The sequence below is a fragment of the Solanum lycopersicum genome, chromosome 12 (genome assembly GCF_036512215.1).
Source record: "Solanum lycopersicum chromosome 12, SLM_r2.1".
Lineage (NCBI taxonomy): Eukaryota > Viridiplantae > Streptophyta > Magnoliopsida > Solanales > Solanaceae > Solanum > Solanum lycopersicum.
The window spans coordinates 32,362,183-32,376,310 of NC_090811.1; the positions used below are offsets into that span (position 1 = coordinate 32,362,183).

Consider the following 14,128-nt stretch of genomic DNA (forward strand, 5'->3'; position numbering starts at 1 on the left):
CTGGCTTATCTTAGTGGGTTATCTGATCAGGGCCAGAAACCCCCAGTGTTTTCTGCACCAGCACCTCAGGCTCCGGAGGTACAACATGCGGCTACTATGGATCCCCGCATGGATGTTCCATTGGAAATAGGCACATTTCCACGTCTGACTACAGGGCCTGTAATGACAAGTGATCAGCATGAACTTTTCAGTAAGTTCTTGAAATTGAAACCTCCGGTCTTCAAGGGTGCTGAATCGGAGGATGCTTATGATTTTCTGGTTGACTGTCACGAGCTACTACACAAGATGGGTATAGTAGAAGGGTTTGGTGTGGAGTTTGTGACTTATCAGTTTCAAGGGAACGCCAAAATGTGGTGGCGGTCACATATTGAGTGTCAACCAATAGAGGCACCACCTATGACTTGGGCCTCGTTCTCTAGCTTGTTTATGGAGAAGTATATCCCCCGGACTTTGAGGGATAGGAAAAGGGATGAGTTCCTGAGCCTAGAGCTAGGTAGGATGTCGGTTAATGCTTATGAGGCTAAGTTCCGTGCACTATCCAGATATGCCACTCAACTCTGTTTCAGTCCTCAAGAGCGAATTCGCCGGTTTGTGAAGGGGTTGAGGTTAGAATTGCGGATTTCGGCCTTACAGATAGCGGCAACGGCAAAATCCTTCCAAGAAGTGGTAGACTTTGTGATAGAAGTGGAAGGAGTGAAGCCAGACGACTTCACCACAACATCGACATCAAAAAGGCTTCGAAAGGGAGGTGAGTTTAATGGTGCTTACACTAGAGGACAGGGTTCGGGAAGTTACTCAGTCCGACCAATTCAGTCTTCACTACAGACTGTAGTTGGGGGACCACCTCAGACCGGTCAACACTTCTCCGAGAGACCTATGCTTGACTCCAGAGAGTGTTACGGATGTGGGGAGACTGGACATATTAGGAGAAATTGTCCAAAACAGAGTTACAGACCCCCAATAGCTAGAGGTAGAGGTAGTCATGGTAGAGGCCGTTATTCTGGAGGACGTGGTGGTCGAGGTAATGGGGGTCACCAAAACGGCAGAGGTAATGGGAAAACTGGGGCCACTACATCACAACATGGTAGGGGCAACGGACAGACGAACGATAGGGCCCATTGTTACGCTTTCCCTGGGCGGTCTGAAGCGGAGGCATCTGATGCTGTCATCACAGGTAATCTTCTGGTTTGTGATTGCATGGCTTCTGTATTATTTGATCCTGGATCCACGTTTTCTTATGTATCTTCCTCATTTGCTAATGGTCTAAATTTACATTGTGAATTTCTTGATATGCCTATTCGTGTTTCTACTCCGGTGGGTGAATCTGTGGTAGTTGAAAAGGTGTATAGGTCTTGTTAGGTGAACTTTGTGGGGAGCAACACTTATGTAGATTTGGTTATCTTGGAAATGGATGATTTTGATGTAATTCTGGGTATGACTTGGCTTTCTCCGCAATTTGCAATCTTGGATTGTAATGCTAAAACGGTGACGTTAGCCAAGCCTGGGACAGACCCGTTAGTGTGGGAAGGTGACTACACTTCCAATCCGGTCCGCATCGTCTCCTTTCTTCGTGCTAAGAAAATGATCAGTAAAGGGTGTTTAGCTTTCTTGGCACATCTCAAAGATGACACTACCCAAGTACCTTCGATTGAGTCGGTTTCAGTAGTTCGTGAGTTTCTGGATGTGTTCCCTGCAGATCTTCCTGGTATGCCACCGGATAGGGATATTGACTTCTGTATTGATCTCGAACCGGGCACACGCCCCATTTCTATACCCCCTTATAGAATGGCTCTCGCGGAGTTAAGAGAGTTAAAGGCACAACTTCAAGAGTTATTGAACAAAGGCTTTATTAGACCAAGTGCATCTCCTTGGGGTGCTCCGGTTTTGTTTGTGAAGAAGAAGGATGGGAGTTTTCGAATGTGTATAGACTACAGACAACTAAACAAGGTAACCATAAAGAACAAGTATCCTCTTCCCCGCATTGATGACTTGTTCGATCAGTTACAAGGTGCTTGTGTCTTCTCTAAGATTGACTTGGGATCCGGTTATCATCAATTGAAGATACGGGCAACGGATGTGCCAAAGACTGCTTTTCGAACGAGGTATGGACATTACGAATTTGTGGTGATGTCTTTTGGTCTTATGAATGCCCCTGCTGCGTTCATGAGCTTGATGAACGGGATTTTTAAGCCATATTTGGACCTCTTCGTGATCGTATTTATTGATGATATATTAGTATACTCAAAGAGCAAGAAGGAACATGAAGAGCATTTGAGAATGGTATTGGAAATGTTGAGGGAGAAAAAGCTTTATGCCAAGTTCTCTAAGTATGAGTTTTGGCTAGATGCAGTGTCCTTCTTGGGGCACGTGGTTTCTAGGGATGGAGTGGTGGTGGATCCTTCTAAGATTGAAACAGTGAAGAATTGGGTAAGACCTACTAATGTGTCAGAAATAAGGAGCTTTGTTGGGTTAGCTAGCTACTACCGCCGATTTGTCAAGGGATTCTCTTCTATTGCTTCCCAATTGACGAACTTGACTAAGCAGAATGTTCCATTTGTATGGTCGGATGAATGTGAGGAAAGCTTTCAGAAGCTCAAGACTTTGTTGACTACCGCACCTATCCTTACCTTGCCAGTAGAGGGTAAGAACTTCATTGTTTATTGTGATACATCCTATTCTGGTTTGGGTGCAGTACTAATGCAAGAGAAGAGTGTGATTGCTTATGCTTCAAGGCAACTAAAGGTGCATGAACGTAACTATCCGACCCACGATTTGGAATTGGCTGCGGTGGTGTTTGCATTAAAGCAATGGAGACACTATTTGTATGGGGTTAAGTGTGAGATCTATACGGATCATCGTAGCCTACAGTAGGTCTTTACTCAGAAAGATTTGAACTCAAGACAGAGGAGATGGATGGAGTTACTAAAGGACTACGATATCACTATCTTGTATCATCCGAGAAAGGCGAATATTGTAGCGGATGCTTTAAGTAGAAAGGCGGGAAGCATGGGAAGCCTAGCTCACTTGCAAGCTTCTAGACGCCCACTGGCTAGAGAGGTTCAAACTCTAGCTAATGACTTGATGAGATTAGAAGTAAATGAGAGAGGAGGATTGTTGGCTTCTGTGGAGGCAAGATCTTCCTTTCTTGACAAGATTAAGGGAAGACAGTCTGATGATGAGAAACTGCGCAGAATTCAAGATAAGGTATTGCGAGGAGAGGCTAAGGAAGCACAAATTGATGAGGAAGGTGTTTTGAGGATCAAGGGAAGGGTGTGTGTACCCCGCGTCGATGGTTTGATCAACACTATTCTGACAGAGGCTCATAGTTCAAGGTATTCTATACATCAGGGCGCAACCAAGATGTATCGTGACCTAAAGCAACACTTTTGGTGGAGTAGAATGAAGCGTGACATTGTGGATTTTATTGCCAGATGTCCAAACTGTCAACAAGTAAAGTATGAACACCAAAGGCCCGGAGAAACATTTCAAAGAATGCCCATTCTGGAATGGAAGTGGGAAAGAATTGCAATGGATTTTGTGGTTGGTCTTCCGAAGACAATGGGTAAGTATGACTCCATTTGGGTGATTGTTGATAGGTTAACTAAATCTGCTCATTTCATTCCGGTAAAGGTGACTTACAATGCAGAGAAGTTAGCCAAGATCTATATCTCAGAAATCGTGTGATTGCATGGGGTTCCACTATCCATCATATCAGATAGAGGTACGCAGTTTACTTCTAAGTTTTGGAAAACATTGCATGCTGAATTGGGTACTAGGTTGGACCTTAGTACTGCGTTCCATCCTCAGACCGATGGTCAGTCTGAAAGGACGATTCAAGTGTTGGAGGATATGCTTCGTGCGTGTGTGATAGAGTTTGGTGGTCATTGGGATAGCTTCCTACCCTTAGCGGAGTTGTCATACAATAATAGCTATCACTCAAGTATTGATATGGCTCCATTCGAAGCATTGTATGGTAGGAGATGTAGGTCTCCCATTGGTTGGTTTGACGCATTTGAGGTTAGGCCTTCGGGTACTGACCTTTTGAGGGATTCGATAGAGAAAGTGAAGTCTATTCAAGAAAAGCTTCTAGCGGCGCAAAGTAGACAAAAAGAATATGCAGATCGAAAGGTTAGAGACTTAGAGTTCATGGAGGGTGAACAAGTCTTGTTGAAAGTTTCACCAATGAAAGGGGTGATCCGGTTTGGTAAAAGGGGTAAACTAAGTCCAAGGTACATTGGACCATTTGAAGTACTTAAGCGAGTAGGAGAGGTGGCTTATGAGTTAGCCTTGCCTCCAGGGCTGTCCGTAGTGCATCCGGTATTCCATGTGTCGATGTTGAAAAGATACCATGGGGATGGAAACTACATCATCCGTTGGGATTCAATTTTGCTTGATGAGAACTTGTCTTATGAGGAGGAGCCTGTTGCTATTTTAGATAGAGAAGTTCGCAAGTTGAGGTCAAGAGAGATTGCATCCATCAAGGTGCAATGGAAGAATCGACCGGTTGAAGAAGCCACTTGGGAGAAGGAGGCGGATATGCGAGAAAAATACCCACATCTGTTTACAGATTCAGGTACTCCTTTTCGCCCTTGTTTTACTTCTTGTGATCGTTCGGGGACGAACGATGGGTAAATTGGTATCTAATGTAACGACCTATTTAGTCGTTTTGAGCAGCAGATTTTATTTCTGGAAAAACAGGCTGAGGCGACGGACCCCACGACGGACCGTCACGGTCACGACGGACCGTCGCAGGGTCTCGTTTCAAAACACTTAGAAAATCTGAAATTGGGTACTGAAAATTGACTCTCTGAACTTTGTGACGGAATGGCAGGACGGACCGTCACAGGTGTGACGGACCGTCACAGACCCTTGGTGGAAATTTGGGTCTCTGAACTCTGCGACAACCTGCAGGACGGACCGTCGCAGGCACGACGGCCCGTCACAGGTTGCGCAAATCCCAGGCAGAGTCGGATTTCTGGTGAAGTTTTAAGGGACGTTTTTGGACTATTCTTTCCTTAATTATAGATTTCGTGGGGCTATATTAATAACTAAAATTCTTGAGGGGTTAAAAGAGGTAACCCTAAGTTAATTAGTGGGGTATTATTGCCATCTTTTATTCTTAATTATATACTAATTAGGGTAAAAGAAAGAGGGTTTGAATAAAGAAAATAGAAAGATCAAGAGAGAGAGAGAGAGAATCGAACGAGAAGGGAAAAACAAAGCTTTGGGAAAATTCTTGCTTGATTCAACTCTTCGGTGGAGGTAGGTTATGGTTTTTTCATGCTTTCATAGTAAACTCTTAATAGAGAATGATATGTATTGGTAGTATTGTAAACCATGCTATGTGCTTAATTGTATGCATGCATGAACGTGATTATATAATTGTGATTATATTAAGCATGATGAAGTTATTGAATCCCAAATCTTGATAAAAACCTAATCTCTTTTTAATGATGATGCCTTGGTAAGGGAGAAGGCTTGATGAACTAAAGTAATGAGGTTGATGATGCCTTGGTAAGAAAGAAGGCTTGATGAATTGATGGAAGGAGATTTAGGGGATCGGGTGTCACGAACCGACACGTAGATTTAGGGGATCGGGTGTCACGAACCGACACGTAGAATTAGGGGATCGAGTGTCACGAATCGACACGTAGATTTAGGGGATCGGGTGTCACGAACCGACACGTAGAATTAGGGGATCGGGTGTCACGAATCGACACGTAGAATTAGGGGATCGGGTGTCACGAACCGACACGTAGAATTAGGGGATCGGGTGTCACAAACCGACACGTAGATTTAGGGGATCGGAGTGTCACGTACCGACACAAGAGGATTAATGAATATGAGGGAGCGGAGTGTCACGTAACGACACAAGAGAAATAAAGATAATGAATCTTGAAAGATGTTAATATACTCAATCTAATGAACATAATTCCCAAATGAGTATGGTATTGAGGCTTGAGTCCTCATGCGTGAACTTGACGGTAATTGTTAATGATATAGTACTTGTTGTTGCTACATGTTGAGTATCATGGTTGATTTTATGATATTATTGGTATATATTGATTTCTATTTTGAGTTGGCCGATGATATCTACTCAGTACCCGTGTTTTGTACTGACCCCTACTTTTATGTTTTTCTTCTTGTTATTTGTGGAGTACAGCAAACGTGCCGTCATCTTCGACTCAACAGTAACTCAAGCCAGTCTTCGTCACACCGGATCTTCAGGGTGAGCTAACGCTTCTAGCTTGGACTGGATCTTCTCCTTCATGTCTTGATGCCTTGAACCTCCGGCATGGACTAGCTTCTTATGTATTTTTAGCTTTTAGAAAACTCTTCGAATTAGTAGTTTAAAGTAGATGTTCTTGTGATGCTGACTTCCAGGTTTTGGGAATAATAGATGTTGAATATTGATAGTTATTGAATTGGTTTTTATTAATGAGTTTAAGTCTTCCGCATTACTTTCTGTTGTTATTACATTGAAATGTTAAGGTTTAGATTGGTTGGTTCGCTCACATAGGAGGGTAAGTGTGGGTGCCAGTCGCAGCCCGGATTTGGGTCGTGACAAGAGTATCTTTTGATCTTATTTGCTAAAAATTTAGAGAACTTGGGATATGAGGAGAGACTTTCCCTTATCCACGTGTGTTTTAATTTCGTACAGAAGTCATCTAGAGAATTGGGGCCATGGGAAATGATAATAATGGTAGAGGACGTCCACAAGGTGGGTAAGGAGGTAATCGGTGAGGCAATAGAGGTAGAGGAAATGGTAACAGAGGTAGGGGTAACGCGCAACTAGGTAGGAAAGTAGCTCATTATGATTATAGGCTCAATATTATGCTTTTAAGAATGAGGCAGAAGCGAATGAAGTGGTGATCACATGTACTATTCTTGTCTGTGATTAGATGGTAGTGTTTTATTTGATCTGGGATATACTTGTTCTTATGTATATGTGAAATTTTCCTCTGAAATTTATATGATTTTTGATAGTCTTGATGCCCCTATTAATGTTTCTGCCCCAGTTGAAGAGTTAGTCACAGTTACCCATCTCTATCATGCTTGTCCTATTTTATTTATGGGATTTCAGACTTGGACTAATTTGGTGATTTTTGGATATGACTTTGACATAATCTTAGGTATGACTTTGTTTTCCACCTATTATGATGTTCTTAATTGTATTACTAAGTCTGTAACTATAGAAATGTTGGAAAGGGAAAAATTAGATTGGAAAGGGGTGTACAAGACTACGTAATCTAAGATTATATCCTCAGTTCGAGATAGTAAGTTAGTATAGTAAGGTTGTTTGGCTTATTAATCTTATATTAGGCATGTTGAGTTTGAGGATCTATCTATTGACTCTATTCCTTTGGTATCTGAATTTAGCGAAGTGTTTCCCCATGAGTTGCGTGGTATACCTTCGGATAGAGATATAAACTTTTGCATTGACTTAGAACTTGGTACGCGCCCCATTTCCATCCCTCCATATCGCATGGCTCCTGCAGAATTGAGAGAACTTAAGACTCAAATCCAAGAACTTCTTCATAAGAGATTTATTCATCCTAGTGGTTCCCCATGGGGTGCTCCAGTTTTTTTTTTTTTTGTGAAACATAAGGATGCTAGTTGGAGAATGTGAATAAATTATGGGAAACTAACGAGGGTCACTATTTAAAATGTATCAACCCTTTTGGGAGGATACTACCCTTTAATAAAGAGACCTAATTTGATACATGCGACATTTAAAGCGATTAATGATGGCATATTGATTATAATTTAGTAGAGGGATTAGGTTCATAACGAATAATTTTGTTAAGGATGTGCATCTTGTCCATTTGAACATTTATTTGATGTCAAAATTAATAAGGTGCGAAATTTGAACTTATGACGGAAAGACCCTCCTAAAATAATTTAAGCAAATAAACGTTGAGTTTTTCATGCATATATTATCCTCACACTTAAAGATGAAATAAGAAGAATATTACCAACTTTAGAGTACTGAAATCAGCCAATTCCTGCTTTACATAAACATTCAAAGCAAATAGTAAATTTAGTTTACTACAAGATTGGGATTTACACACCTCAAAAAAAACATATAGTCATACTTATATTACAATCCATGCTGACATGATCAAATCAGCCCTCAAAATTTCATGTAAATATACAACATATATCATGTACAAGTCCCAAAGTTTATACAAAATATAAATGCCTATATGAAAAGGTGATCTTCCTTAAGTCTCTCAAAATCTCCATCTCTAATGACAAGCTTCATGCATCCTCTTAGACATTACCTACGATTGAAACAACTATTGCTAAGCATATAACTTAGTGGTACAAAAACTATAGGTTCGGAGCACTCAGATTCACAAAGCTAACTTTCTCAATTCATGGGCATCATAATTGGAACATAATAATAAATGAAGTAAACAATACATATAATACGAGTATCAAATTCGATATTTAAAGATCCAAATGTCAAGAACACTCATAGCACTATTTCCAAGAGATTCAATAATAAGGCTCGCCCAATATATACATCATGTCAACACACAAAGCACAAACATGTATCAAGAAGGGCTGACGCCTGTATGAAGAACGGTCAAAGCCCAATAATCAAGACAACCAAGAACCATAGTAAAAATGGCTTTTCAGTTCATACTTAAAATGGACAAGTTATATTCTTAAGACGGACTAAAAATCCTAAGTCAAGATGGAAAATGATCTGAATGAAAAGGCATGCCAATAATGATAAAGTCACAGCCACAACCACAAAATAGACAACGACCCAACAAGAGTGCCAAGTGATCAAACAATCCATAGAAGTGGGCAAGTTACTTAAGTGTCCTTAGTGCCTTAAAGGCTAACAACACAACAATACAAAGTGATAAGAGGTAACCTAGGTACAAACATAAACTTTCAGATAAACCAGCAGGTAAAAAGAGTACGAGTACAAGTTTATACATAAACCTGAGTGCTATAGCAAAGAAACAGTCCAACATAACTTAGTGAGTTCAAACCGTAGAACAACCAATGTATCAAGGTCCTCAAATTTTTCACGAGTATATACAACCTTAAACATACAATTAAATAACTTCTTTAATTCTTAGTATGTCAATAATGTTGACATAAAACAAGATTATCATCACAAGTAAGCTTAGCTTGTACAAATACGACTATGCTCCTAAACAGTATTTCTAGCCTGTCTAGTACATCATGTCGCAACTAGATTTAAAAAAGACAACAACAAAATTAGACTTTATAACCTTCATGAAAGATGTAGATATATCTCTTAAAGTTTCAAAACTACAAGAACCACCGCAAAGTATATTTTGTACAAAAAGATATATTCAAAACACTAACAACTGTTCATACATGATTTCTAATTTTTAAATCTTGATAGTTCTTGTGCAATGTTGCATCCCATATTTCAAATTCATAATAGATAAATTAGAGTTTTACATAAACAAAAGAGTTTTATAAATACAAACTACCTTTCCAAATCATATTTATTCACTGTAAAAAAAGTTTTGTGAAACAAGATATGCTTAAAATACCAAACACTACCCATCTTAGAAATAAATTTTACCGCTGACTAAAAGAAGAGTGTGTCTCAAATTTCAGCCAAAAGGTCAAAGTTTTCCGCTTATGATTTTGAAAAACAATCTGTTTATATATGTTTCTAAGGTTCTAAGACTTGAGGGAAATAAATTTACTAAAGGATATGTGAAAATATATAATCACAAAAGTGATGTTTATCACTTGTACAATTTTCCTTCAAAGGTGATTCCCAAATAAAAGTGTGCTGCCCAAAATTCGTACGTATACACGTATATGTATATACCTGATACCAGCACTTTCAATTTATGTGTAACTCTAATTACAAAATTATGTAAATACCCCCATACAATACCTTAAATTACGATCACAATTATGTCAAGCAAGTTTGCAAATATCACAAAATTTCAAGATCCCAAAATGATAATAAAACATATTCTAGTAATTAAGCAATGGTGTATCGACATGCTTATGTTTGTCTAGTATTTTAGGGGTGTTATAAGTAACCTTTGCCTCGAATAGATGATCTCTTTTACCAATCGCAAGGGGAAACGATTTTATCTAAGATTGAGTTAATATTTGGTTACCATGAATAAAAAATTAGATTGTAAGATGTGCCTAAAACAACTTTTAGAACTCGTTATGGGAACGATGAGTTTTTGGTTATGTCTTTGGTTTGAACAATGCGTCTGCAACGTTCATGAGCTTAATGAATGGGGTGTTGAATTCATTTCTTGATTTTTTTGTCATAGTCTTTATTGATGACATTTTGTTTTATTTAAAAAGTGAGGAAGATCACGCCGAACATCTTTGTATTGTTTTGGATATTCTTGGAAAACAAAGGTTGTATGCTAAATTTTCTGAGTGCGAATTTCAGTTGAATTCTGTTGCATTTTTTGGGCATGTAGTTGCAAAAGAAGGGATAATCGTAGATCCTCAAAAGATTGAGGCGGTTAAGAATTGTGTTCAGCCTAGTTCTGTTACGGAAGTTAGGAGTTTGTGGGACTCACAAGCTATTAGCATTGCTTTGTGAAGAACTTTGCTTCCATTGCCACTCACTCGACTAATTTGGCTAAAAAGGAGATACTGTTAGAATGGATTGAAAAGTGTGAGGATAGCCTCCAAAATCTCAAGACTCTCTTGACCACCATACCTATCCTAGCATTATGGGTACAAGGTAAGGATTTTATTGTATATTGTGATGCTTCACATTTTGGTTTGAATGTTGTGTAGATGCAGGACAAGAATGTTATAGCTTATGTTGTACATCGATTAAAGGTGTGTGAAACGCATTATCCAACACATGATTTGGAGTTGGCAGCTGTAGTGATTGCTTTTAGGATTTGGTGGCATTACCTCTATGGTGTTAAGTGTGAGGTGTTTACTAAAAATGATATGAATTTGAGACAACAAATATGGATGGAGGTACTTAAAGATTATGATGTGACCACTCAATTGCAATACCATTTGGGTAAAGCTAATGTTGTAGAAGACACTTAGAGTCAGAAAATAGTGAGCATGGGTAGTATAGCTCGCTTGAGCGTGAACAATGACCGTTGGCTAAAGAAATTCAGACATTAGAGTCTAAATTCATGCAATTAGGCATCTTAGAAAAAGGTGAGGTGTTAACTTGCATTAAAGTGAAGGCCACGTTCCTTGATGAGATCAAGGCCAAACAATTTGCAGATGAAAATTTGGAAGAGCTTAGAAAGAATACTGTAATTTGCAAGGTAGAAAAGATAACTCTTGATGAGAATGGTGTGCTCAATTTTAAAGGGAGAATATGTGTTCCTAAAGTAGACGACTTAATTGAGAAATTGTTGGCAAAGTCTCATGTTTCTCAATATTCTATTCATTTGGGCGTGACCAAGCTGTTTCGAGATCTGAAGCAAATTTGTTGGTGAACGGGCATGACGAAATACATACTGTAGTTTGTGTCAAAGTGTCAAAGTTGTCAACAAGTGAAGTATGAACATCACAGTCCTTCGGGTTTTCTTCAAAGAATGTCAATTTCGGAATGGAAGTGGGAAAGCATACCATGGCATTTGTGGTTGGTCTTCCCAAGACCTTGGGATGTTTGATTCTATTTAGGTAGTGGTTGATAGATTGATTAAATCAACCCATTTTATTCCAGTAAGAATAGATTATAGTGTTGAACAAGTGTCTAAGGTATATCTGAAGGAGTATAATGAGGTTACACAGGATTCCCCTTTCTATCATCTCACATTGTGGTACCTAATTCACTTCCATGTTTTAGAGGAAATTGCGCGATGAATTGGGCACACAACTCACTTGTACTACATTCTTCCATCCACAGACAAATGAGCATTCAAGTGTTAGAAGACGTTGAGGGCATGTATAATTGATTTATGAGGGTATTGGGATAAATTCATACCCTAATGTGAATTCTCTTATGATAATAGTTATCACTCCAGCATAGGTATGGCACCATTTGAGGCACTTTATAGGATGGGATGTAGATCACAAATATGACGATTTGTGGCTATCAATGTGAAATCTTTGAGGTTTATTTAGTGAAAGATGCTCAAGATAAGGTGAGGAGTATTCAAGCTAAGTTTCTAGCAGCCCAGAGTAGACAGAAGCAGTGTGTGAACCATAAGATAAGAGACATGGCATTTCAATCCGGTAAAAATGTTCTTCTTAAAGTATCACCCATTAAAGGAGTGATGATATTCGGTAAGAAGCGAAGTCCTAGGTGCATTGGTCCCTTTGAGATTTTTGAGTGTGGGGACAATATTGATTGGCTTTACCTCCTAATCTACCTAGTGTTTATTTGGTATTTCAAGTGTTCATAGTAAAGAAGTATCATGGTGACGGGGAATATATCATTAAGTGTGACTTAATTGTGTTAGATAAGAACCTCATATATGAGGAGGAACCGATTACAATTCTTGATCGTGATGTGCACAAGTTGAGGACCAAGGAGATTAAGTCTGTGATTGTTCAATGGAAGCATCGTCTAATTGAGGAAGCTTATTGGAAAACCTAGAGGGATGTGCATAATAACTATCCCAATTGTTAGTCAATTCAGGAACTACTTCATTCCTTCAGTATCTTATTTTTCCTATTTTTGTCACACGGGTATGAGTGATGAGTAAATTGGTTTCTATTGTAACGATAGGGTTTCCCGTTACAAAAAAGTTAATGGAGAAAAATTTAAGGGTTGGAAAACTTGTTCATAGTAACTTGGAATTTCCCAACCTAGTCCAGATTTGGAGAAATTCAGAGTCATTAAGGTGTTGGAAAATATGGTAGAAATCGGGTGAATTTTTTATGATTTTGATTGCATGAGTGGTTAGTTAACTTGTAACTAAATCCTTACGACTTTAAGAATTTAAATTCGGGCGAGTAGAACTCAAGAATCGATTTAACATAAAGGGTATTTTCTAAGCGTCGTGGGTCAGGGGTATATTGTGACATGAGAATTTTGGAATTTGTTAATTAGCTCATTGCCTCGCATAACCTGCTTAGGCGGGGGATTTTTCCTCAATGGTGGAGCCGCTACAGCGGGGTGAGGGTCACTCTGGCAGGCTCGATGTAAGTTAATGTCGTTAATAAACCTCTAAACGACCTTATTATGCACTTTTTGACTTTTTGAGCTAAGGGATGAACATCGGGCGACTCTTTCTCATTTTTCACTATTCTTGAGGATAAAGGTAAGTTTTTCACTCCCCAAACCTATTTATTTTAATCCGTGAAACGTGATAGAATGGGATATTAATTATGTGGGAGGGTTCTGATGTAGATTCTATGGTGAAAACAACCCTATATTGGATACTTGGGATAACGGGTATGATCCAGGGTTATAGTATTGTTATATTTTTAAGTAATTAGTGATTGTTTGTTGATTCCATGTTATTAAGATTGTTTGTAGACCAAGAGCAAGCGGAACAAATCTGAAAAGAAAAGGATCAAGTTTCTTATGGTTTCAAGCTTGTTTCAAGGTAGGTGATGGTTGTGATTCTATGATTGTGTGATGTATCCATGTTCATGCTTCATTATGCTACCTGTATGTTTATGGATGTTTAATTATTGATCACACTTGTTATAAATGAGATAGACGAATGACTATATGCCATGAATCATTTCTTGATTGTATGACTTAAGAGTAAATTTTTGTTTGTGATTGCGGTGTGTTGATAAGTCAGATCACCACATTCCCAAGTATAACTAACTGGGATCGGCTTCCACGTTTTCGAATAAAAATAGGATCGGATTGTCGTGTTTTGACATAACAATGGGATCAGGTACCATGTTTTAATAAGATAAAAATTTGGGTTTGGTTTTCTTGAGAGGACCAACTATTTGACATAATTGTGTATATTGAGAATTGTGAAGTTGAATATTGTGTATGTTGATATATATGCATGTGATTATAATAATGTTGACTTGCTTATGTTTCACTTAGTGGGATCGCCATGTGATATTACCAGTACACTACGATTGTGTACTGATTCTGCATTTTCTGCTATTTTTATAGAGTACAGGACATCTTCAACTGGCTCTTGGCAGACCTCGCTTAAAAGATCATTGATCGTCACTTGGAATTCAAGGGTCA

The 14,128-nt window shown here is 38.9% G+C and overlaps 2 protein-coding genes across 2 annotated transcripts; both read left to right on the forward strand.

Annotated features, from left to right (window-relative positions):
- The first annotated feature begins 498 nt into the window (after positions 1 to 498).
- LOC138340711 (uncharacterized) lies at positions 499 to 6,443 on the forward strand. The gene is made up of 2 exons (XM_069292660.1): positions 499 to 1,174; positions 6,164 to 6,443. Exons 1-2 carry the CDS (start codon positions 499 to 501, stop codon positions 6,193 to 6,195), a joined length of 708 nt encoding a protein of 235 aa, XP_069148761.1. The 3' UTR covers positions 6,196 to 6,443.
- A 257-nt stretch (positions 6,444 to 6,700) lies between these two features.
- LOC138340312 (uncharacterized) lies at positions 6,701 to 11,453 on the forward strand. Its single transcript, XM_069292025.1, has 4 exons — positions 6,701 to 6,775; positions 10,427 to 10,537; positions 10,783 to 10,974; positions 11,196 to 11,453. Exons 1-4 carry the CDS (start codon positions 6,701 to 6,703, stop codon positions 11,451 to 11,453), a joined length of 636 nt encoding a protein of 211 aa, XP_069148126.1.
- The last annotated feature ends 2,675 nt before the right edge of the window (positions 11,454 to 14,128 follow it).